Source organism: Colobus angolensis, unplaced genomic scaffold (assembly GCF_000951035.1).
Source record: "Colobus angolensis palliatus isolate OR3802 unplaced genomic scaffold, Cang.pa_1.0 Scaffold164, whole genome shotgun sequence".
Taxonomy (NCBI): Eukaryota; Metazoa; Chordata; class Mammalia; order Primates; family Cercopithecidae; genus Colobus; species Colobus angolensis.
In genome coordinates this window covers 5,161,213-5,188,841 of record NW_012114755.1, presented here as the reverse complement: position 1 = coordinate 5,188,841, position 27,629 = coordinate 5,161,213, and the positions used below count along the sequence as shown (strand labels likewise).

At 36.6% G+C, this 27,629-nt stretch overlaps 1 protein-coding gene across 4 annotated transcripts in view; it reads right to left on the bottom strand.

Annotated features, from left to right (window-relative positions):
• Positions 1-2,669: 2,669 nt before the first annotated feature.
• Positions 2,670-27,629, bottom strand: part of NELL1 (NEL-like 1 (chicken)) — a 995,550-nt gene continuing 970,590 nt past the window's right edge. For all 4 annotated transcript variants that reach the window (XM_011937505.1, XM_011937506.1, XM_011937507.1 and 1 more), the window contains 4 exons: positions 17,755-17,948; positions 7,216-7,392; positions 4,751-4,975; positions 2,670-3,168 (listed from right to left, as the gene is read on the bottom strand). In XM_011937505.1, coding sequence (XP_011792895.1) covers positions 3,118-3,168; positions 4,751-4,975; positions 7,216-7,392; positions 17,755-17,948 — 647 coding nt within the window. In that variant the 3' untranslated portion in view covers positions 2,670-3,117. The remainder of the gene's footprint in view (positions 3,169-4,750; positions 4,976-7,215; positions 7,393-17,754; positions 17,949-27,629) is intronic.

Sequence of the window (27,629 nt, the reverse complement as noted above, 5' to 3'; positions counted from 1 at the left end):
TTTTACATATGAGGCTGCAAAAGCCATAAAGAGTAATTTTGTCTTATTCATCTCTGAATTTGCAGAGCCTGCCACACTACCACTGAATTAATAAAATAGTAAAGGGTGAATGAATAATAAAATCATAAAACAGGCAATACATATAGCCTCTTAATGCCAGATTTTATTGTATTCTGAGGAGTGTGTGTGTGTGTGTGTGTGTGTGTGTGTGTTCTAATCCTAAGAAAAGAAGTAGTTGCTTTTGGAAAATGTTTTAATTTTCCCTCAGTTATTTTCCTATAAAGCATAAGGTTGGGTGATTTGGTAAATGGCTCATTGCTATTATGGGTTTAGATATGCTATACGGTCTTTAAATACAAATGCTTCACATAACCCATTACCAGAATTTTAACAAAGGAAAGTCACAATCAGAAGGGACATAGAAAAAAGACAATAACAAATACTACACCTCATCCATGATTGTCTTTTAATGTCATCTATTAAAAAGGATTTCAGAAAGCTCACTTGGAATTGAAATGTGGAAACACATTTGGAATCCTTAGCAGAATGGCACAGGGAAAAAAGGTGTGGGTTGGGTGGTAGTTATAGGTTTATGACTAATTAGTTGTTAACTCTGCACAAGTCACTTAACCACTTGGAGTGCTAGTTTCCTTTCTTGTAGGAGTGAAGGTGAAGAATTAGGTCAATAGCTTTCCAGCTGTGCGCTGTTGAAAGTTGTGAGCTGTGGTGGAGTGTGTGAAGGTGTTCCAGTTCCAACACCCACACCAATCAGAAAAACTCTGCTTTTAGTCAATTTCCACATTGAAGGACTGAATACATTTTGATTTTTAAAATGAGTCTTGTGCTTAAGAATATTTGAAAACCACTAGAGTGGGTTTCCAATATCTCCTGATAGCTTTTTGATACTATGAAAAATTATGAATTCAATATTTGAAAGACTTAATTGAAAACCCACTGTATGGAAGGCACTATGCTAAATACTGATAGATGAAGACTGTGCCCAATTAGTATATAATCTAACCTATAACCTGTAGCCATATGTTTGTAACCATAATTCAAAGAAAATGTATTCTGAAAGTTCATACCAGTATGTAAGCACAGATCTATAAAGTTCAGAGTAGGGGAAGTTCCGGGAATGTGTGTACCTATGTGTGTGTTTATGTGTGTGTATTTATATATGTATAAATGTTACATATGAGTAGATTTAAATATAAATGCAGGACGCATGAATATATATCCGTATGTAGCATATTTAGCAAATATACAATATTATATGTAACATATATACACACATATATATTCATATGAAACCTGGATGTAACAAAGGAGGCAAAATTGTGTTCATTAGATGCATCTAGTTAATGTGTGGAACTTTCATCTTTCCTCATATTCCACTGAATCACAATGCTTTTATGCTATTAATAATAAGATTTAACACGAGATCATAGTTCGCCAATCCCTGACATATTCAGTCACAAATAATTCTTGTAAATGTCTTTGTTTTTTTCAGCAAAAATTGAAAGGATTTTTTTAATTGTTGTAAATATTTTCAAAAAGTGATATTAAAATTTTCTTCAAAGTTTCATTTAGGGAATTAAAATAAAACAGATGTGTTCTAATTTACCATATTATATCAGTCTTTGTCAACTATAGTATTTAAATTGCTGTTAGCATAATTCAATACATAAAATTGATTTTATGTAGTGAACTTCATCTTCACAAAAAATATTGGGTATCATTTCCACTGGACAAATACCAATGAATAATAGTTGTCTAAGTGTGTAATTTTAAATTAATAATTTGGCTAATATTTGATATTTAAATTTTTTTAGCATGACTGACTTAAGTTAGGTCTTTTTTTAAGTTGATGAGTGAATGGGAATCCACAAACCAACTTAATTCAGAGTAACGATGAATTCAAGAGCTGTAGGTATCACAAACCACTGAGATGTGATTTCCCTGAAACTACAACCCAAGCTTGAATTCTCAGCTCAGATAAAATGTCATTTGCACATTTTATTCATTTTGTAAAACTTAATAACTGAAAATTCTTAAAAATACGGCATTGGCTCAAGTGAAAACATTCACTGTTCTAAAATAACTTCTGAGTATACAAATAGATTTTCTTAAAGGTGTCTCCCTCATGTATATGAGAGGCAATGTAGTTAAGTAGAAAAAAACACTGAACAGGAATTAGGAGACTTGATAACAATCCCAACACACTGTAAATCAACTAGTTCTAAACAAATTAGTTGACTGGAACTCCTTAATTCACACTTCTGTAATATAGGGACAATACTTCTGACATGTACTATGATTATAACTTTATTAATAACTAACTGTGACGCTTTATAAATGATCAAGTACTGCATAAATCTGACACAAAGTTAATTTTGCTTTCAAAGCCAAGAAAGGCTTTAAGCATTGCTGCTTCTAAATTGTGAGTTAATTTTTTTTTTTTTTTTTTGCAAAAGAGACAAGAGTTCTCTTTAAAAGAATTCTTTGTTTTTGGTCCTTCCCTTCTTTGTCATACTTGGCTTCAGCTTGTTTAAGTGGAATGAGTAGGCATTTAAGAAGGTTCAACACTTTGAAATGTATGTATAATGCAATTGGACTCTACATATATATTTTCATCAAAACATTTTACAAGGATCTCAGCACTAAGTATACAGTAGATGGGACAAAAATCACAACAGGCAACTTTATTTTAGAATTTGATCCATAAATCAACAAAATAAATAAAAGGAGCTGAGTCTCTATTATGTTAGTACACAAAATAAGCCAAAAAACACATCAACATTTACCATGAGATCATTTAAATGTGTTTGCAAATGATCTGATAAGGGAAACATGATTTACAACACGGGAAACTTCTTTTAACAACCATTGACTTAAATGGACTGCACTGTAGGTCACCTAGACTAGGTTAGCAAGAATGAGCAAAGTGGTAGGTCCAAAAGGCAACCTCCAAACACCTTCCTCAGATGGAAACTTTGGCAATTGTCTGTGGTTAAAACAAACAAACAAACAAAAAACCCCAAACCACCAATTCCTATTCTTCATCACGTTGGATGGTCATTTTGTCCATTCTTCTGCGATGAGTCCATTTTAAATACTTCAATTATTTTGAAGACACTCCAAATCCACAGAACAACAGACTCTTCCATTCTGTACATCAAAGAAACATGCGTTAGCCAGTTGAGACACAGAATATAAATTCATTAGCAGTCTGCAATTTTTATACTCAAAACAAGCTTCTGCATTTTGAGACAAACTTCAAGAAGTTTATAAAACTCCAAGAAGTCATATAAAAATGACTAGAAAAACTGCTAGGAAAAAAACTAGAGAAAGGGTAGAAAGGAAGGAAGGACTGACAGACCCTCCAGGGTACTGCTCACTGGGATTCTGCTAGCAGTGCAATTTCACACACCACCTGCACTCAATCCCTGCTTAGGAGACCTCCCTGGGATTTCCAACTTTTCACACGACCTGTTTGCTGTACTTATTCCAAGTGAGATTCTTTCCATAACTCCTAAAAGATAGCAATTTGTCATTTAAGAAGCTATTTGAAAGTACCTCTAACAATCTGCAGGCGAGTCCAAGATGGGGTCCAGTAAGGTTTGCATAAAATCTGTCATGGTGACTATGAAGGGGATAGTGCATATTTGGGTACACAAATACTTTTAAATTCATTAAAAATAATTTTATGTACTAATATAAATATACCTTTATAATTCCATATAATTATCAAATAAGTAACAGAGGTCTCCATGTATCTTGATCATTTAGTTCTTTGGAGCTGAAGGTACAAATGGGACCATGGACTGTTTTCTACATGAAGTCTGATAGTATCTTTTTTTTGTTGGGGCTACATCTTAAGATGATACTTTCCCAGAAAAAAAAAAAAAAATCTACGTTTATAACAGCATAAAGAGGCAAGTTGGGAAGCTTCCACTGATGCCTGAAGCTGAGCCAAGGTTTGATGGGACCAAGTAGACTCCTAGTTTTAACATGTTTGATCATGGTAATCTTAAACAGATGTTTTGGCAGAGATTTGACACTAACTAATGATTGTTCCAAATCAGCTACCACTCCAGCTCTTCATGAGCTTTGAAGGGAGAGAATGGTCAGTTTTTTAATCTTAATGACACATGAGGATGTCCATGAAAACTCCTCCAAAAAGTCAGGGAAATAATCACTGTTAATGAAATGCTGTAGCAAGAGCTGCAGGTCCCCACCTTAGGCACTCTGATAATTAAACAAAACAACTTGAGAGGACTTTTTTTTTTTCCTAACATTGACGGTTTAAGAAAAGAACTTGAAACTTTCCCAGAATGAAAGGAAGTTGACTGGTTTCCTTCCTTCCTCCCTCTTTCCCTCCCTCCTTCCCTCTTTCCCTCCCTCCCTTCCTTCTTTCTTCTTCCCTTCCTTCTTCTTTTTTTCCTTTTTATTTAATATGCAGGTCAAAAGATCCTAAATCTGCCATAATTCAGCCTAGAATCAATTGTCAAAATTCTGTAGTTCAAAGGCAGGAGCAATTCTTATATTTCATGCTTATTTGGAATTTGCCTTTTTACAGGTGCAGCTATGATATATTCATACACATTAAATTCCTATCAGAAGTAAATTTATGCCAGAGTTTCCACCATGTCCAGTGAACCTGTGCATTCAGAAACATCAGGAGTGGACCTCCTGCAAGTGTTTTCTGGCAATTGTTCAAGGCTTCAATATCCACAGAACATCCAATTACCTTGCATTTACAGGTTGTGCAGGGAGATCCAGTCATCATCCACACTGAGCCACTAAGCCTTGAAACACCATAGCTGTCCAGGCAAGTTTTTCTGATGTCATAGGCGATGTTATCAGCTAGGCAGGGGTCACTGACACAGCGGGGACAACACTCCCCTTCTAGGATAGCTGTGTACTCACAGCTCAAGTTGGGGCAAGTAAGTGGCCAGCAATCTACCTCTCCTTCCTGTAGAGGAAAAGCAAAAAAAGTCTCATTATTGTTCCTATGCATAAGTTTATTCCCAAGTCATATAAGGGGAATGAGAGCACAGTAATTCTCATCACTGAATGTTTCTAGTTGACACCATTGAGGATATAATACACTTCCTCCTTGAAGACCTACTATAGGTCTCACTTCTTTCAGAATGCTTTTGCCGACTGTCTATACTGCAGTACACAGAAAGATCTAGGTGAGCTTCTTTGTGTGCCAAGCACGGCCTATAATTATTTTAACATGATACTTATAATCATATCATAATCAGTACAATTCCACATTAAGTTTTGAGCTTTCAGGCTTTGGGCTTTTTACTTGCTATCATGTTTAGCACAGTTTTGGTCATTAAAGGCTAATAAATAAATTATAAGATACTGTCTAGTATATAAAGAGCAATGAGTTTCTCTTAAGGTCAAAAGCACAACCTGAAGCACTATAATATTTCAATTAGATTTAAAGTTAAGATTGGGTAATGTCAAGAGAACCATTTCAGAATGGTTTTGAATATAACATGTGTCCACTGGACTTTCTAGATTGCAGTTCAAATGGAGCCTCCGTGTGTCTCAGCATCTGGCATCTGTGGCTTCACTGAGCTGCCCACAATAAAACTATTTCACTATGCATCTTCTTCCTCTGCTATCATGAATTACAATCTATGGCATAACACCTCATAATGTATGGTAACTTGTTTAATTGTTCAGTCATCTCCATAAGACTATGGGCTTTGTGTAGGTATAGGCCATGTGTATCTTGCTCACTGTTGCATCATACAAAGTCTGGCACATGAAAAGTCTTGACAAATATTTATTAAGCATGACCCACATTATTCTCAAGTAATTCATAAGTTATGTGTTTAACAGCTTCAGTTTTCCTGAGAAATATTCATCTCAGGGGCTGGGATGGAAGAGGATATACTTCTGAAATTCTATCTATGAAAATTTCATGCATAAAATTAATACCAATTCCTCTGGATGCCTGATGATTAGCTTCTTGGAAAAGAAATACAATTTGCTAGTCTCACAGGGAAACTAATTCTACAGTTGTATTGATTTGTTTGTCCTTTGGTGGGAGTTTTAAAAAATGACTACAATTTTTATTTATCTGAGTCTTACTTCTCAGTTGTAGGAGTGATTAAGAAAAACATACTCTGTTAAGATTATCTGCACATTCACCTGAAGATTTTTAAAAATCTGATGGAAATTAGAGCATAATGTATCTGAATGCTTGTTTTCATACAGTACCCATAAAATGAGAATCATTCATGTCAGCAAATGTTAAACTGTGGACACCCAGCTAATAATATCCATTATGAATCAACTCAGAATGTTCCATGGTTGTGACTTCACATATGGGACATCAAATTCCATGCCAATGTGTCCTAAAAGTCTTCCCATTGCTAGAAATCTTTGTGATATCATTTGAAACTGAAAGAACCTGGTCAAGAAATTAAGCATTTTCTCTGGACTTTCTCAAATCTAATTATTCCATTAGTAGCCCTATATTAATATTTATAACAACCATCATTTTTTTCTTTTTAAACACGTAGTATCTGAAAAGATTTTTCAAGGTAGGAAGTACTAACAATAGTCACTACCATACACTAAGTACCTTCTCTGAGCCAAGTACTGTATTTGTCCTTCTTACATATCTTGTAATCTTCATGACAGCCCATTCTTTCCCGCAGATGTACTCACACACCTGTATCCACTTGAGGAAAGAATAGTAAAATGCTAGGACTTACTCAAGGTAACCATGTTAAGCTAGCATGTGGGAGGACCAGGTTTAGATTCTAGGTCTCTATGATTAAATCTCTGATATTTCTACTATATTTTGTTACCTCTTATATTGAAATCTTTAAGGGTTATGGCACAGAAATGAAAGATTTAGCTCTGTCAGGACTACAAGTGACTAGTCAAGGTTTTGAAAGCTTCCTTTCTTGCAGAGATTTTTCTTGATCTTGATTTCTTATTAGTAATAGCTGTAAACTGTCATTGTTTGGGTCAAATCTGTCCCATAAGTATGTGCTTTTTACTTTGTACAGTGTTTCAAATACAACCTGAATATCTTTAGTCAGAGAACATGACCCTTAGCCACAGGCCCCCCAGAGCTCCCTGTATAATATTATGAAAAAAGGGGAACTAGGTCCCACAGACAACTGAATTTGTAACCTCTTTCAGAGTAAAGGCTCAATGCCCTGTAGGAAGCCAACATACCAGACACCGACATTGCTGACAGCTATGGGTCCAATTGTCTCCACTTCGATACAGCTTGTGACCATTTTGGTCTAAACATTGACTTGTGACCCTGGTGTCACATTCTGGGCAACAAAAAAGGTCGGCACTTGGATTCTGGCAATCACAAGCTGTCCGTCGGCAGAATATCTTGCCATCCTGTTTAGAAATGAAGTTAAGGAGATCTCATCATTTAGGACATGATGGGCAGCTACGCTATGAGAACTGAACTTCTTGGATTCTTAGTCATCCCCTGGCCCCCTCTCATTCTGTTCAAAACTGAAGCACGCATGTGTGTTCACACAAACACACCCTTTCTTTCCCTGATTTTGCTTGCAGAGCAGAAAAAATAAAAATAGGAACATTTCTAAGTTTAACAAAAAGTCAACATGTTTTTTGAAAATCTTTTTTAAAAGGGTTCTTAAAAATCATACTTCTAAGTAAGAATTATAAGTAAGCAGCTAAAAATGCATATATGATCAATAAGTCATTTGAGTGGAAAATCATGCTCCTGTATTTCCATGATACCACTTAACATATTCAAATACATTCATCTAACTATATCCCTGTCCCAACTGTGAAAGGAAGTCTGATTATGCCCTTTATACAGAAGAATTAACTTAAACCCAGAGAGGCTAAACCAGTTATCCAAGATGGCATAGGTAGGTAGTGATTCTCCAAGCAGCACCACCAACTGTTATGGTCTCAAAATCTTCGGCAAGACTGCCTTAAGGTTGTGTACTACAGGGGGGTATAATCCGGTGCCTCTTTCCATCTTATGGCAGTTCTCCATATTGTAAGCACAGTACAATTTTTGAAGAATTGGCTCTGAGGACTCATAGTTATAAAAAATTGAAAGTCAGCAGCACTTCAGCAGTAAGACTAAACATTTTGCAATGTGTCTTTTTTTTATACATCTGTTGCTTACAGTAATTTCTTAAACAATGTTCTTCATTCCTGAAAATTTAAGGTAAGACCTGTCATCACCATTCATGGTTAAAACTAATTTGTTGAGTATTTTAAAAAATCAGAGTCTCAGGGCTGGAAGATACCTTAAAGAACATATAACTAAGCCTCCTGACCTACAGCTGAATCCTCTTTACAGCAGCCATATTCAAAAGTGTTCAAGTCTGTGCTTGAGGTTCTCTAGTCTTGAATTCACCACTATGGAGAGAATTTGGCGTGCATCTCTGTACATGTTATAAAGTAAAAAATCAGACTTCTCATTACTTCTATCCATTAATCTGAATCCATACCTTCGGTAATAATAGAACTCCAAACTGTCATATTTCAATTCTTCAGTTTTTAGAAGACAGCTCTTATGTATTCACTGAGATGTTTCACTTCTGGGTAAACACGTCGAATTTCTTGACCAGTCCCATCATTTATAACCCTTTCACTGTCATAGCTGCCTTCTCTTTCAACAGTTTTAAGTATATATCATCATCATCATCATCATCATCATCATATTCTACCATACATTTAATGCTTATGTTATATATTGTGCAGAGGCATTTACATGCATGATCACATTTAATCCTGATATTTTGTGGAATATGTATATATATCCCTATTTCTCAAATGAGGTAGCTGAGAGAGAACTAAATAGAATTATTCAGTAACGGTCTTTGAAGAAAGAGTGAATTGAGTTTCGTGCTCACCTTTTTTTAAGCGTTGTACTTTCTTTAATGCAGGCTTTTTTCAATAAAGTCATGTGCCACACAATGAAATTTTGGTCATTGACATACTACACATACAAAGGTGATCCTATAGAATTTTAATGAAGCTGAAAAATTCCTGTCACCTAGTGACATCGCAGCCATTATATAATGCAGTGCATTACTCACACACATGTTTGTAATGATGTCTGTGTAAACAAGCCTACTGAGCTGCCAGTTGTATAAAAATATATCACCTACAGTCATTTACAGTACATACTGCTTGATAATGATAAATGGTTAGCTTACTGGTTTATGTATTTAGTATACTATCTTTTTAAATCATTATTTTAGAATGTATTCTTTCTACTTATAAAAAAAGAGATAACTAAAACAGCCTCAGGCAAGTCCTCAGGAGGTATTCCAGAAGAGGGCATTGTTATCATAAGAGATGACAGCTCTGTGGGTATTATCGTCCCTGGAGATGGGACAACACATGGAGGAAAACATGGAGTGGGACAACACATGGAGGAAAATATGGAGGTGAAAGACAGTGATATTGATAATCCTGACCCTGTGGAGACCTAGGTTAAGGTGTGTTTTTGTGTTTAATAAGTTTAAAAAAATTAAAAATAGAAAAAGATTATAGAATAATATAAAGAAAATATTTTGTACAGCTGTACAATGTGTTTGTTTTAAACTAAGTGTCATTAGACAAGAGTCAAAAGTTACAAAAATTAAAAAGTTTATAAAGTAAAAAAGTTACAATAAGCTAAGGTTAATTTATTGAAGAAAAAAATTGTTTTTCAAAATTTGGTGTAGCCTAAGTTTACAAGGTTCATAAAGTCTACAGAAGCGCACAGTAATATCCTAGGCCTTCACATGCACCCAACATTCACTCACTGACTCACCTACTGCAACTTCTAGTCCAGTAAACTCCATTCATGGTACGTGTTCTATACAGGTATACCATTTTTCATCTTTTATGTGTATTTTTACTGTACCTTTTGTATGTTTAGACATACAAATACTTACCACTGTGTTACAGTTGCCTACAATACTAAGTATAGTATCATGCTGTCCAGGTTTATAGCCTAGAAGCAACAGACTATACCAAATAGCCTAGGTGTGTAGTAAGCTATTCCATCTAGGTTTGTTTAAATATACTCTATGATGTTGATATAGTGAGGAAAAAGCCTAATGACTCGTTTCTTAGAATGTATCCCTGTCATTAAGTGAGGCATGACTGTATTTACTTTCTTTGATTGAGCCATAGTGTTGGCTAATATTGAGCTTAATGAAGACTAAAACCTCATTAAGCCCTATCTCATCTCGTGCAGTTGGCTGTTTAGGGGCAGCCACTATACAACTTGATGTTTATCTCTGTTGCATTTCATATTGTTAGATCCATTCCATCTCTCCTTCCTGTCATAATGTTTTGCAAATGCTATTTCTGTCATCTACTATAGCTTACCCTCCTTCACAGCTTAGTGACATCTGAAAACTTGATGGACTTGCCCTCAAGGTCTTTATCTACTTTATCCACAACAACGCTGAATAATCAGACAGAGCTTGCTGAGATATTTAGTGTCAGCTAAAGTGGAAACCTTAAAAGCTTTATATCCTTTAAGGAGAATTGAAAGGAGACATGCCAGCTACATATATAACAACAGGCTGAAAAATGCATTGTGTGCATTGGATCTTTTACTGTACAAATAACAAGAAATCATGGTGTTCCAAAAATATCAAGAGATGAAAGATTATACACACACATATACATTTGCATGCATATGCAAACATGTACATAGAGAGAAAGCAAGAGAGTCTATATTTTAGCAAGTGAATTGAATCAGAGAATCCAGCTAGTCAGGACAAGGAAGTGTCCTGATCCTAGGAATTTTCCAACAATAGGTCTTTGGTTTACAGCTCATATATTTTTAACTCATATTTTTAACTCACACAGCTCATATTATTTTAACTCACTAATATATTTTGCTTGTGTCACCATGACCCCAAATGACTCCCTGAAGACTTACTTTAACCAACAAAAACTAAGCAAAGTAATGATAGCTACAACATAAAACCATTTGATCAGCTCGGCTTCCAATGGCACACTATGACTCTTCCCAAGTGTAGAAGGATCATGCCTTGGGAACCAGCATGGCTGTGTCTGTGGCCGGCATCAAACAAAGGGATAAATTCTTTCAGAAGAGTTTACTGCACAACAGGCTCTGAGACTCGATAAGAATGTCAGTTTTCTTCTCGCATGCTGATTAAAAGAATGAATAAGAATAAATGGATAGCCTCCAGGGTTAGTACAAAATAAAGCAATTTCACATCTCATCAATTATGTGAAAATGCCAAATAGGACCCTCTTAGCTTCTAATGTGTTTCAGAACAATGGCAATGTTCACTTTCCCTTTGAATTACAGGGTAACTGTCAAGAAAATCATTTTTAATAATGAAAATGTCACAGGTGGCTCCATTAATACAATGAGAATGCCATTACAAAGCATCAGCTCACAGAGCACAATTGTACTAGAAACTAAATTTGGGGAGAGTATGGATCCCACTGATGATAAGTAATCCTTTTGTCAGAGATCTTTGAGGCTCTTTCCAGAGCTTGATCTCTATCCTATGGGTGGTTTGAACAATCCCGACTTATATGCCAAAGATGTATTTTCGCAATCTTCTGCCACAGAAACTGTTTTGATGCAGTTTTATACTGCAAGTTCAATGACAAGCAATTAATTACTATTGTAATAGTTAAAGTGCTTCTGAATTTTAAAAAGCAGGGAAATAAACTTTCCTATCAAATAAAAAATATTTTTTTCTTATGCCATGGAAAAATTATAGTTTTTTGCTATTAATTATAAATTTTAATACTGAATAGTCAACACACTGATATATTTACTCCAGATTACATAATATCACTCATGTTTTTTTCTGCCATAGAGTTTTGAAACTTTTAAATCAAGAAGGTAGACATAGGTCAGATCATTTCTGTAAAACAGTAAGATAAACATTGGGTTGAAAACTGATGCCCATGGTCCAAATTCAACCTGATGCCTGTTTTTGTAAATGAAGTGTTATTGGAACACAAGTTCCCTTGTCCATTTACATTTTGCCTGTGGGTCTTTTTCACACTGCAATGGCAGAATTGAGTATTTGGGACATTTTTTTTTCACACTGCAATGGCAGAATTGAGTATTTGGGACAGAAGCTTTATGGTCTACAAAACATGAAATATTTACAACATGACCCTTTAAAGAAAAAAACCTTGCTGATGCCTGATATATAGACTATGAAATTAGGGCTGGTAATCTAGATGCACCTATTCTACTTTCTCACATACAAATTGAGCTGTGATTTCCAATCTTTTTAGAAAGCATTAATTTTGCTTTCAGGTCACAGTCCACAAACTAGTCCCTTAGTCCTAACACCTGGGGTAGAAACACATTTAGCAGTCATTTTATCCAGTTATCTCATTTTAATGAAGAGGAAACTAAGCCCAGAGAGGGAAATGCCTTTTCCATGTAGAAAACTAATAACAAAACAGAAACTTATCCCTAACCTGAACTTTCATAATAATGATTTTCCACTATGATGCACCTTTGCATCATGAGGAGGCTAGGGGATAGAAAAAACTAATCTTAGATAAAGTGATACCAGAAGGATTCTTGGGGCAAAGGTTTTCAAAGAGGCAGTCCTCAAACCAGCAGCATTACTATCTCCTGGGTACTACTGAAAAATGCAAATTCTTGCACCCCCACCCCTCCCCAGATCTACTGAACCAGAAAATACTGAGGGTAGAGTCAGTGATGAAAGTTTCACAAGCTCTGCAGGTGATTCTGGTGCAAAGCTTCAAAATCATTGATGGAGAAACAACATCACCCAGTCAGATGGGGAGGCAACATGGTGTAACATTCAAGCTCATGCAAAGACAAAGCAGGGTTTTGAAGTACCACAGGAGAAAGAGTCTGGGAAACGGAAAGAGACACCCTGTTCCTTTACAGGACCCCTAGAGTTTTGAGTGCCAAATGAAACCTGCCAATAAGTTCCTCTTTCCAAGAAAAAGAACACAATCTTACAGCTTGCACAGCTAACTCCAACCATCAAAACCACCATAGATAAGAATATATTTATAATGCTGCTAGTTGGGTTCAAAGAGCAAGGTAAAGCATTTTTATGAGCAGTTTTCTGGAATTCAGAGAGGTTACTTCTATCCTGGCCCCAGGCACAGACCAGACTCTTCCCTGGCTGCTTCCTGTGAGTAAGTGCTATTCTTAGGAAGGCAGGACCAGTGTGCTGACTGCTCCTTGTAGATCAGATTCTTTCCTCTTTGCCAGAAAGGGATACATGAGTGCTTTTGAGAGGGTCCCTGGCATGACCATCTTCAGTTCCTGGAAATAGGTTTATATAAACCAGGTTAGATGGCCATGATTCCAGGCAATCTCATGGAAAAGGTCTTCTCCACTTTGCCTTTCCTTTCCACAGTAATTCGTCCCTGACTTTATTATAGCATGGAAGTTTACTGGCTATTTATGGTATCCTTTTCCCTACTCCTCTCTAACCCCCAGAAAAATTCAAGAACTAACGCTGCTCAAGTCTTAATATTATTGTTTTGAAGATGAATGCTACTCACATTTTTTAACTGTATGAAATCATAGAAACACTATCTGGCCATCATAATTTGCGGTCTTCCTCCCACTAGACTATCCAGTTACTACTCATAATAGGATAGGTAGAGGTATAAGTGTACATGTAGGTATAGATGTAGTAGCATACAAGCCCAACTTGCAGACCCTGGTTCTTACGCTTATCAATGGCACCTGAATCCTATTCACCTGAGAAAATGGGCAGCTATGTCTCAAACTTGCTAGTCAGGAGCTTTTTTTTTGCCCAGAGAATAGGGAAGACATTACCACAGACAATAAGTCTCTAGCAACAGCAGTCATCAGGACCTATTTTTCACTTCTGCATTTTCTCCCATTAGATGTTATTTCTCTATCCCTCTTTCAGGTTTTCATCTTTACTCCTCTGAACCTTTACCTCTGCCTAAGTGATTTCTTTCTAGTTAGCTTTTATCTGCTCAGGTCATCCATCATTCTGTCAATCAGACCTTGATTGGGCCCTGCCAATTCCAAATGTAAACTCTCTTATGATCATTTGCTGCCCACAGGATGAAGTCTAAATTCCATGGCCTGGCTCTGTCTTCAGCCTTAATCTCCCAGCTCATCATTGACTATACCCTTCTTATACTCTTTTTGCTCTTGATATTTTAAGCTCATCATTCACTTCATATTTCTAACACAACATACATTCTTACACTTCTGCATCTTTGCTCTTACAGTTCCCTTTTGTTTGGGATTCACCTTCCCCTACATCTCTACTTGATTAAATTCCTCATCCTTTAAGGTCCCCTTCAAAGATCACCTCCTCTGTGAAAGGCTTTCCCTATTCGCTTCTGCATCTTCCCAGAGTAGAGCATTCAGTTGTCCCTCAGTATCTCTGGGGGATTGGTTCGAGGACCTCTGCACAGATACCAGAATCTGCAGATGCTCAAGTCCCTTATATAAAATGGCATAGTGTTTGCATATAACTGCACAGTATTGCAAACCACCTATGAATATCCTCCCATATGCTTTAAATCATCTCTAGACTACTAATAATACCTAATAGGATGTTAATGAAATATTTCATTATTTTCAATTTACATTATCTTTGCTTTTTAAATATTTCTGATCGAGGTTGGTTGAATCCAAGAATGTAAAACCAACTATGCTTCCCCTTTCTGCATTACCACAGCAAATTTTTCATAGCTCTAGCATATATGACAAGTGGTTGTTTGTGTATCCATTTCCGTCTTCATCTCCACGATCTGCAACATAAATACAATTACTCATACTAAAATACTACATTTCATGGAAACGAATAAGCTGGGGATGTCACTACCTTCCCATGTAGCATAGGCAGAAACTAAAGATGTCTTCCTAAAGTCCTGGACAAATTTATGAATGGAAGAGCCACAGATGGGTATCTATGAAAAGAAGCTGGCCTGTAACCAAGATTTAGGGATCAATCCGAGATAGACAACCATTTTTCTTCTGGGTTTCTGTGGTTTAAATAATGCTGGAGGGACATAAGTTTTAAGCTGTGCAGCAATCTTTCTGTACCTAATTAACTAGGTGGTCTAAAGGTGCACAGAAACATTGTCACTGCCAAGGAAGTGCATAGCATCTAAACAAAAGCCCAAATCCATTTATGCCAGCCTAGCTTCATCATTGAACTCTATTCATCTGTGGACATGTTTCAAGGCCTTTTTTTCAATTACCATGAAACACTAGTAGCTAACCTGGTGTGCTGACTCTCAAAGGGGAAAGTAGCCTCTTAAAAGAATTTTAACTCTACTTCTTTCAGCAGTAAGCCTTGACTTTTTGTTGGTTTGTGTAATTCTGTTGTTGCATAGTTTGATGGTATTTAAATTTGAAACATCAAGGATATGATTGAAAAGATAGTACTTTATACCCCAACCTTGATTTTATTTCTTAGCTTCCAAGATGATGCCATTATAGTCATCCATTTGGATGTGTAAGTATTGGAGATATTTCTTATCAAATTGAAATAGAGCACTTTCAACTTCAAATAATAGAAACAAACAAGGAGGGCCACAAACAGTTCATTTTATAATGGTGACTTACAGAATCTGATTTAGGATTCTTAATTCAGCTCCTAAACCAGGCTCTCTTCCTCCTCCACAACCTCTGGGAAACTGTGCTATAAGTGGGAAATGAGTACATGTAGAACACAAACAAACAAAAGTTTTAGGTACAGAAATCTGCCTGTACTTTATTCAGAAATTGGGGTGGTTTGCAGTGAAGGTGCATCATATTAACAAAATTAGATTACAAGAATTGCTTATCCCCTGTGGCAATTTCAGTCTAATTCTCATAAGACTTTGGAAACACTTTAGGATTCAAAACAGAATAATAAATTTAGGTTGCTTGGATTATTAACACAGTTAATTAAAGAATCTCTGGGAAATTTTCAATGATTAGTAAGTTCCCTGCTTCATTATAGCTTAAATAAAACAAAAACTGAAAGAAGAATTTTACTCTCATACTAGTCAAGACTCCACTAATGTCCTTTGCCTATTTCCCAGGGACTGGGGACCTAGAAAGCCCAAAAAGCATGTGGGGATATGTAATGATCATCCTCAAAAGTTTAATAACACAACATTTTCTTGAAATGATCTAGCAAAGAATTCATCCCGATTCTGCTGGCTGAATGGGAGACCTAATTGCCATCCTCTTCCATAAAGAATTATGGAAATATTCTAACCCACAATGAGATTTTTCTTCTCTTAAAAAATTTTGCCCTTTGAGTCAGCACCATGTAATTAAATATTATACTTAATAACTTCAAAACCCCTTGAGGGAATGTCTCACCAGTGACTTAGATACAAGGAAGTACATGGAATCTAGTTGAAAGTTGAGAGTCGAAAGTCTGAGTTGAAAGTCTGAACTCAGTCAAGTTAGATTTCCAGTTACCTAATTAGTTTAAAATACACCAATAAATATCATCTGTAGAGTGTTACAAGCCATCTGACAAGATGGAAAAACTATGAACTTTGAGCCAAGCAAATGGAGTTCAAGTCACAGCTTAGACATTTATATCTCTAATACTTACGGCAAGTTACTTTATCCCATGGAAATTCAGTTTCACTGTCTTTTAAAGTAGTGTTGTAAAAGGTAAACATGCTGCTGCTTTTTTTAAATTTCAGGGTGGCTGAAAGATAGCAAGTGCTCCAATAAGGGAAAATAAACCTAGATTGGAGTGTGGGAAACTAGGTTTGGTGAAAGGGGAAAAAACAGGTGTTGGCAGTAATGATCTAGCACTTGATAACATGGCCCTCCTAACTAGGTGGCCCCAGGTCTGTGAATGTGTGGCAGGTGAAGGCAAGTGGATGAACTGGATGATTTCTTAAGCCTCATTTCAGTTCTGTTTCTTGGGAGCACACTGGGAATTTATCAGGAGACTTGGCTCTCTAAGAGGCTACTAAGCAAGTAATTTCTCTTGGTTCCCATGCCCATAAAGCTCAAGATAAATAGTCTCATCCCAACAGACATAGACATACAAGGCAAGAGCTACAGTAGAGCAATAACAAAGGAAAATAAATAGGCAAGATCAATAAAAGAAAAAATAAAACACAAAGAGATCAAACACTTTAATAGATCCATTTTGCAAAGCATAAAGCAAAACTAAATGATGACAGAATTTTATTTTCATAAGCATTAAACTCACTTCCAAACAACTTAATATAAGGAATGGCCCATCACTGAGAATAACAAAGAAGACATCAATTTCTAAGAGTCCTCATACTATCATTATCATTTGTTTAAAATGAAAATTCACCTGTCTCAGCACTGGATGCAAGTCTGTTGGCCTTGCTTTTCTAGATGATGTCATAAAGTGAGCAAGTTCATGCAGGTGGTTATTTTAGGCAAGGAGTAGTTTTAATCAGCAAGTTTGTATAAGTGTGGGATGAGGGCTCATTAAAACTCTCACCCAACCAACCTTAAAGGCACTGTAGGCTTTCAGTGGGAGGACTATCATTGGCTTTTCTGCCCTGCTTCCCCTTCCCTGAAGTTCCTTCTCAATCTCACACCTCACTTTCCACTAAGAACACAATCAATTCAAAGCAGGTTTCCCTTAGCATCATCATTAGCTGTAGTGTAGGTAAGAACAGAAGCCTGTTTGGGAACTACAGTCAACAGCCTGAGGGAGAGAGGTAGGGAGGCAGAAAAGTGAGGGAAGAAGAGAAAGAACAGTTTCAATTTCTGCTGCACCACATCAGCCTCACCTTGCAGGAGCAGACAGAACACCTGTCTTCTTTCAAGGTCCACACCTGGCCATTGCGCTTCAGCCTCCCTTCATGAGGACAGTCACCAGAGCAGGAGGGCCCAGAGGGGCATAGACAGTCAAAGCCCCCTGCCAGGTTGATGCAGGCAGAATCGTTCCAACAGGTATGAGTTCTTAAGGCACATTCATCGATGTCTGCAATATAGGAAGCACAGAGGCTTAGAATCTAGCCAAGGGAACTGAGAGAACAAACAACCATCATTTACAGTAGCATTAACTAACATCATTGACCGTTTACCTCATGCCAGGTACTGTGCCAAGCTATTCACACACACATTATCTCATTTACACTGCAAGTCAGTTCTGCTCTGTGTGGGAGGATCTGTCCTTATTCCTATTCTGCAAATAATGGAGCTGAGGTTTATAGACTTAAATAACATGACCATTGTCATACAGCTAGTGAGTGGCTGATCTGAGACCCAAACCTACAGCTAGCTGCCTGACTCCAATTACTAAAACATCCATTAGCAGTTAGGAAGTTCTCTTAGGATATTCTTAAGAATGATTTCATCCAGAGGCCATAAATACTGTTAATTCATTAACAGTATGCATATACCCCCATGCAGATCTGAGTCTTTTAGGAAAGATGTGAATATATCAGCCACTGAGTAGGAACAAGTGGGCAATGTGGGCAACCTTGAGACAATTAGACTGCTCCCAGATCCTACCACCAAGGTTTGAAGGAAGTGGGAACAATTCTTGGTAGGTGCCTTTTATAATCAAAGTCTTACTATCGTAATGGCCAGGAGAATATTTGCCCATGCATAAAAAATAATATCAGAGCTACATGGATGGATGCTGATGAAAGACATAAATATACTGTCCCGCTCTTTATTGACAGTCAAGAATGGAATAAAAACATAAATCCAGTCAGCCCATTCTGACATTTAAAGCTTGAGCGACCTTAACATCTCAAACACAAACCTGTCCAACCCTGGCTTAAGTCCTTCTCCAAAAGGCGTTCCATTACCTTACAAAATACCTGATTCCACCTTTGAATAACTCTTTTGAAAATGTCTCCCTTAAACTGAGATGAAATATATTACTGAGTAACTTCTATTCATTGGTAGAAGTACTGAGACTTAGTGTCTGAGACCATTCAGGAAGTGTCTACTAGTTTACTTGGTTTTGGTCTATCTGCTATGCGTAAGTTTCTTTGCACATGATGCAATACAAAGTAGATGACATGAAGAAATTCTAATATTTCTTGAAGATACTTTTTTTTCCAAGATCTACTTTTTGGCTTTGTCTTACCAATATTAGCTTTAGTCAAGACATTTCATTAGTGAACAATGATTTCTCCTTTGAAAATTACAGAAAAGATCCCAAATTAAGATGCCTGTATGCCAAGTCAACTAAAATCAAGGCTCACTATATCTGCTCACTGTTACTAGTCATGCACACCCCATTCTAAGTGTATTTCTATTTGAACATATTGTGCTCCTTTCATATAGTCTCTCTTATCTCTTCAATCTTCTTTCATTTCTCTTATTCTTCTCAACTAAAAGGAGTTTTAAATCTGGGAGTATGGTGACCAATGTTTGAAACCAAGCTCTTACTTTTTAGTTGAGTGCTTACTACGTATTAGTCATTTTACACGTAACAGTTGTATATTCTTTGACATGTTACTTTGTTTTTCTCTCATTTATCTTCTATATACACTATACCCACCCAATGTATGGTCTTCCAAAAATTTTAAACCCAGCATAGCATATAAATGTCATGTAACACTTCAGTTGTTATCTTGTGTGTCCCCTCCCTTTTCATTCAAAAGCAATGAATACAAAATTTCAGTTTAACAGAAGGAATAAATTCAAGAAGATCTATTGTCAAATGTGATGACTGTAGTTGATAACAAGGTATTGTATTCTTGAAAATTGCTGAGAATATTTTTGTCACAAAAAATAAGTGTATAATGTATATATGTGTGTGTGTGTGTGTATAATGTAGCTTGATTATTTAGCCATTCCAGAATGTATTCCTATTTCAAAACATCATGTTGTATACCATAGATATATATAAAATGTATTTGTTAACTGAATTTTTTTAAAAAAGCAATGGGAGATCCACAAAGAGGCCATATTTTTTCCTGTGAAGCAACTGTGTCTTAAAACATGTTTTTTCTTATTATGAGAGTACTCTCTCTCTTCACTTTTTCTTGGCCTATAGGGAATAACATAAGGTATAAATTAATTAATTGATAAGCACTTTCCTTTCTGTACTATTTTTACTCCTATACAGTCTTAAAAATTCAGGTTAAGCATTGCCATCTCTTATATGGCAAGACAGTCACTACAGATTTTTTGCTTTCTCTGTACCTTATACACAATTCTATCCTTGCATTCACCTCTCAGGAGTTACATGTTTAATACGTCTACCTCCAGAGAGAGTGAGCTCATTGAGGGCAGACACTAAATTTTATTTCTCTTTCTCTCCCCAGTGCCGAGTATAACAGAATACTATATGGATGTTCAATGTATAGATTCGATTTAACTTTCTTAGGAAACCCACAGACTGAGACTATTATAATGCCTACTTTGCCAAAATTCGGTCTCTAGAGTGTTCAATAGGCATAAGGAATAATCACCACTCGGCCCTTCAGGGAACACATTTTGTTGTTGAGTTCTCATCTGTGAAGGCCCTTGAGTCTAATTTAAAGTAGAAAAAAATACGGCAAATTAGTAACCACATTGGAGAAGGGGCAATGCCCTGCCCCTTGCCCAGGAAAAAAAAACAAACATTTGAATTTCTGTCAAATGCTTGAGAACAAGAGCAGAGGAAGCATTAAAAAATGGCTCCAGAAATTGTCTGGAAGTATAATTTCAACCCACCTACCACCAGTGGCTACAAAAGGGTCTGTAATTTATGGCTTTCTCTAAAATAATCTCTAAATTGACAACTAATGCCCAGCTATATTATGCTTTTAAAATATTTGGTTATTTTGCATTTGCAAAGTTGCAAATATATTGGTAGTGATTTTCTCTCATAAATTAAGAAGCCTGAGCATAAAGATAAACATACCTATTGTGCACAATAAATACAGGGCGCAAAACCAGGATTTGCTTTCACTTCTCCAGAATGAAAAGATTTCACAGTTGAATATAGGACCATATTGCCTACAGAGTTCCATGTAATTGCTTTACTTATGATACAGAAATCTAATTCTGCTTCCATGCAATTTAACAGATTTATGGAAAGCCAGATGTTAGCAATTATGGAAACCAACATTATTCATATTCTTAGTAATACAGACCTGTTTGCTCTGCACAAAGCCAACTTAATCTATTATACATATCCCAAAGCATCCAACGGGAAGAGGCACCCTATTTACATATTGCAACTGTTGTTCTCTGCTGAGCAAACACAAAGTTATTCACCCATGAGACTTATCCAAATCATCAGACAGGCCTTCCAATGACAAACAGGCAGTGAAATAAAAATTAGACGAAGTATTTGAGTATTTTGTACTCAAATCTATGATCATTAGAACGTACTTGTTTTTTCTTATTGTAAATAATGGCTGACTATGATCTCTCTGTGTTTCTTCTTATAAATTCATTATTTAAATGCTTCATGCTTGAATGAATTTTTTTCAATAAAATTCCATGGCTAAGCTTGCATTTGAACTAACTTTCTTGCATTAGCATTTTCACAGTTTCTGAAAGCTGTTATTATTGTACTCACTTTGGCTCTTTAAAAAAGTCTAGTTGTGCCAAGTCAATCTGCTTTCATCTTTGATGTGAGGTTTTTAGGTTACTTGGGCATGTAAGAAAATATAATTCAGAGATGTTTAGATCAGCAGCAATCAAACCAATCCCAATCTAGATGCAATTTTCCTACCCTTCAAGACAAATGGCTCTGCAGAAGTTTTAATAGCATAACCACTGTATTAGTACTTGCCTCGGGAGCTAACACGTCTACAGGTTGATTGCAGAAATCAAAGGAAACATTTTACCAATAGTTTGGTAACAGATTAAAGGAATGAACTTTTTCATTACTCCATATTCTTCTTTCCTGAATAACTTTTACAGCACAACTAGTCTTATTTTCAAACTCAAAACAGGTGATGTGTCAGAAAACAAAATTTTACCTAGGGTTGGAAGATACAGCTGTGTGTGTGTTCCTACTTGGAAATCATTATGAGTGGCTCAGAAATGAGAACAGAGCTTGGGGGTTTATTAATGACAGACAAACTAGAGCACAGATCCCTCTCCAATAGCTAAAGCAGTATTGCTTTTTTTTTTTTTTCAACTATGGGGGGAAATATACATATTACACATTAGCAAAATAAGTAAAATAATCAAGTAGCAAAATCTGAAGTCTGATGTAACTTGCAAAATAAAAGGCTAATGAAATTTGAACCTGCACAATAAATTTCAAATCCAGGATAAGAGGTGGCAGCCATGCTCTATCATGTGCTGGCCATACCACACTTGGATATTGTGTTCCCTTTAGCACACAGACTATGAAGAATGAGGCTGACACAGTTAGAACACATCAGAAGAGATCCATTAGCGTGATGAGGGGCTCAAACTCATCTCACTTTGGCAAAACACAAGATGTTCAGTCTGAAAAGACAAAGACTAAAGGAAGAGATAAGTGAGCGATAGCTTCATCTATTTGAGATGCTGCTATGTATCTTTTAGGAAGAATTTTCAATACCCCTTTAGCATTAACCCTTCACTCACTGTTCTGGCCCCAAGCCTTTCCTGAGTCAGGAAGAAACCCTTTCCTATGGTGTTCCCTTGTTTGGGGTACAATTTTGTTACTCTGCAATGAATCTTCTCCTTTCTTTTAATTAAGGAGACTCTCTCTTTTGACAAAGGAAAAAGAAAACACTGTTTTGGCTCACTATTTCCTTGATCCTGATTTTATTTCCTAGCATCGACAATTAGCAGCTATCCCCATTTACTCATTTTCATTCTCTGAATGTGTGTAAGCTTCCATGGGACCCTCTTCTCAAAGGCTAAATCTTGAAGTCTCTCATAACCACTTGTTTGCAAAATCATCGCTCTTGCTTAAAAAATATTATAACAAATATTGTTATTATTTCAGTCTAAGAGTTCTCTCTGTGACTCTTCTGGAATATAATATTGCCCTCTTCATCCTGTTACCTCTTCATTAGTCACTAGTACTCATCAATGAGTAAATGAATTCCCTGCATATTTATTGAACATCTACTCTATGCCAGATACACTGCTAAGTGCTGGGGATACAATAGTCTAAGAAGCCAGATATAGTCCTATGAGTATTGACTTTATAATTATCTCTCATTAAAAAAAATTATTTATATATCCTAAGTTTCCATGTCTGATCCTTTCTTCCCTTTCTCCTTAGTAGAAGAAGTATAGCATACCAATTGAAAGCTTAAGCTTTGTAATCCAGAAACTGTGGATACCAGTTTTCCTGGCACTGAGGGAGTTTCTGAGATAGTTGACTTTCAGCGTTAAAACTGAGAAAGTTCCAGCCACATAGGGACAAGTGAGTCAACTTTGTCCCAGTCCCATCCCTGTAATTTATTAGTTGTATGATTCTAAAAATTTACCTAACATCTCTGAGTCTTGGTCCCATTATGTGAAAAATTTAGATAAAAATATACCCCATAGAATCATTTGGGTAAATACATGATATGCTTGTCATGTAATAATTGCTCAAAAATGATTAGTCACTATTATTGTTGATCTTGTTCCTATTGTTTCTATAAATTTTCTCTCATAGATTTAACCTCATTTAATGAATTCCACTCTCCCATCTCTTCAGGACAGATACTCAAACATACTCAAATCTGTACCACCAGTCCTGATCTCTTATGATGCAGCCAGCCCACACATTCATCGATTTGCCAAGGATTTCCATGTGAATTCTGAATTCTCACATGAATTCAAATGGGTTTTTTGTTTGTTGTTTGCTTGTTTGTTTGAGACAGAGTCTCACTCTGCTGCCCAGGCTGAAGTGCAGTGGCATGATCTCGGCTCACTGCAAGCTCCTCCTCCCAGGTTCAGGCCATTCTCCTGCCTCAGCCTCCCAAGTAGGTGGGACTACAGGCGCCTGTCACCATGCTCAGCTAATTTTTTGTATTTTTAGTAGAGATGGGATTTCACCACGTTAGCCAGGATGGTCTCGATCTCCTGACCTCATGATCCGCTCACCTCAGCCTCTCAAAGTGCTGGGATTACAGGTGTGCTCACATGGTTTTGATTAGTACATTGGCTAGCCATACCCAGAAATGTTAACATTAAACGCTTTCTCTAAGCCTTAATCTGATGTTAAGTGAAACGTGTGGAGAAACAATTTTCTTACACTCCATGAACTTGCTTTGGTCACTAATTACATTTTATTTATAGGGTGTACAAATTTAGGTGTTTTACTGTAGATGAAGAAAAGTTTTTTCTGAATTAATCAAGTTGGTTTACTTTCTGCTATGAACAAGTTATACTTCTTTAGTGATTAAATCTGCTTAAAATCAATACAGTTCTGACCAGCAGAGAGAATAAATAAAAAATCTACAAATATTGAAATACTTGCTGTTTAAAGAGAGTTTTACTGCACAGAGGCTACAGTATTGATGTCAACAACCCATGATTTATATGTTTTTAGATATCTGCTTACGAGCAGGAGGGTGGTTTGTATTATTGCTGCAGTCTGCTAAATGACTAATACCACGCCATACACATTCCATTGTTATAGCCATTATATTGTTTAATGTCTTTAACAAAATTTCATCCTTTGCTGAAAAGAATTACTTTCCCTGCATTTTAATTTTATGCTGCCTACGTCAGCTTTATATTTTCTTGTATGCTTAGCTGTAAGCATTCTCTTTTCTATCTTCCTTACCCATTCACATTTGTAAGATTCTGGTCTTATCTTTGTGTCTCTCATAGCAGCTTTTACAGTGTCTTTCACCCAATAAGAAATGCATAAACATTTGTTAAGTTTAGATTTGGTGGAGCTGTGATTGAAAAAGAACCCTTGCTTTTGGATGGCCCCAGGCTTCTCTTTGGTAAAATTTAGGAGCTATATAAAATGTTTTCTAAGATCTTGTCCATTTCCAATTTGATATGATTACTTTCATCTATGTAAGGCTGAGCTTGTAATTCAAGTGTTAGAATATGAGTGGTGACAGAAGAAGAGCATAATAGAGGTGAAGGAAAGAACTAGCCTTCGGACAACAAATGCATTTCTTAGAATTAAACAGTTCTCTTGGACATTCCATAATTATTGAAACATTTCTGCTCTCCCTTAATGAGCATTTGCAAGCAAGTGTCAATAAGGGGAAGCAACAAAGGAAGAAGCATGTTTTTCCTGTCTGCATTGAAGCCTTGGCAATGTAATCCTTGGTGACAAATACACATGGTGAATCCAGCCAAGGTGGAAACCAAAACTAACTCTCTATTTTGACAGATCATTCTCTTAAGCAAGTTGTCAGATGAGGAATTATTTCTTCTCTCTTCTACGCCAAGGAAAGGTCTTAGGCAGAGGGAGGTTACAAAGTAATTTCATTCACTACAAAAGGCATCCTGCAATTTACACAGAAGTCAAAGGTCTAAAAACATTGTCAATGCAGCAATTCTCAAACCAGGTCTTAATATAAACAACAGGAGGGTCAGATTACAGGAGCTAAGAATTCCAGGTCCTTTCAAGCATATTATTTATTATTTCCTTTCACCGCCCTGCATATTGTGGTTCCAAACTTCTAAGGGGTAGTCAAAGCTTTTCCAAAAACTATGCCCTAGTAGGGGAGTTAAGACATTGATCAAGGACAGTAATTTGAACCACTGTTCCAAGAAGGGCAGCATCTTCAGAGAACACAAACAAGCTAATTAATGAATCTTTATTTGATCTCATGGTGTCTTTTCTTGGAGGATTTTATCCCTTTGAATCTTGATCCTCTCTTCATATTTCTTCTATAAAATGCTAAACAGCTGGTTTGGTAAAACAGCTCTGGGGCTTCCGCCTATTTTGAAAGGAAGATCCTCTGAAAAGATCCACAAGGCCTTTGTGGGGACAAGGGAAAAGGAAGCACAGAGTAGGAGACTTGAGTCCACTGCTCTAGACTTTGGAGGATCAAATTCTCTTTAATTTAAATTAGTCTTTTTTTCTGTAATTCTTACCCTAAGGAAGGTAAAACCATATACACCAAAACTAAGTTGGTTTCCAAGGAAAATCAAAGTAGGTGACTAACAAAGGTCCTATCCATGCCTGAACACTAGTCAGACTCCTCTGAGCAGACTGTCTGATAAATGATTTTGTCCACCCCATTAACCAACCCTCATTAAAAGACTTAAACAAACACTAACATTTTTTCTAATGACTCAAGGTCACATGACCAGGATGGGCATTCCGAACCCCAAAAGTTTCTGCCTGGAAAAGGTAAAGGCTGCCAAAATAATGTACTGTTCATTTCAGCCAACACTTGAAAATAGGACCCCTCTCCTAGTCTCTGTGGAAGAGTTGAGTCTAACTTCCACAAGTGCCACTTAGCAAATTCAGGTGAGTTTCACATGAGAAACCTACCCTTTCAGCTTTTTGTAAATTCCACTTTTCTGACTCATGTTCAAGCCCCTGCCTCACTCTCTTTCTACTCCTTTATTCACCCTTTAAAACACCCAGTCATTTCTGCACAAATTGAAGTTCATTTCTGTTTACATTGGGCCCTCTTCCCTATTGCAATAGTTTATTAGGGATTAAAATCTGTTCTTACTAGTGTCCACCTTTGGCAGTCTTTCATATTTACCTTTGTAAAATCTTTAATACTGCTGGTATCTTTAATGCCACTCAGGGTGCCAGATTACAAATAAAAAGATTCTGACAGTTCAACCCTGGTTGAGCCCAGCTTATCAGGATGAGTTGCAGATGGGGGCCAATGTATTCATTAATAAGAAAAATGATTGCTCTGAGAATCTTTATAAATTCACTTTTCAGCAAATGTTGATTTGCTGTGTCAGACACCATTCTAGGAATTGGGAATATGATAGCAAGTAAAACAGACACAATTCCTGCTCTTGGAAGGTTAAGACTTAATAGGGGAAGACAACAGATTCATGTATCTTTCATGTATCTTCCTCAAGAACCTGCAGATGGCTTGCTATCCTGGCCACCTGAGGTACTTTTATTGAGTTATGATTAACACATTTTGATGTAACAGATTCCTCTTTTGTTATGCATAATAACAATACCTTAGTAAACTCATACATTATACTCTTTAGAGTTTTCAAAATCATTTCAAATTCATGATATAATTTGTCCTTGCAAAATACTCAGAATGTTCGTATCAATATCATCGTCAATTAACCAAACTGAGGGTCACTTAAATGATCACTGCTTTTCAAACATTTCTTTTCTTTTTTTTACATTCATATCTATATACTGTTTTTTTTTATTATTATACTTTAAGTTCTAGGGTACATGTGCACAATGTGCAGGTTTGTTGCATATGTATGCATGTGCCATGTTGGTGTGCTGCATCCATCAACTCGTCATTTACATTAGGTATATCTCCTAATGCTATCCCTCTCCCCTACCCCCTCCCCACAATAGGACCCGGTGTGTGATGTTCCCCTTCCTGTGTCCAAGTGATCTCATTGTTCAATTCCCACCTATAAATGAGAACATGTGGTATTTGGTTTTCTGTTCTTGTGATAGTTTGCTGAGAATGACAGTTTCCAGCTGCATCCATGTCCCTACAAAGGACACGAACTCATCCATTTTTGTGGCTGTATAGTATTCCATGGTGTATATGTGCCACATTTTCTTAATCCAGTCTGTCGCTGACGGACATTTGGGTTGATTCCAAGTCTTTGCTATTGTGAATAGTGC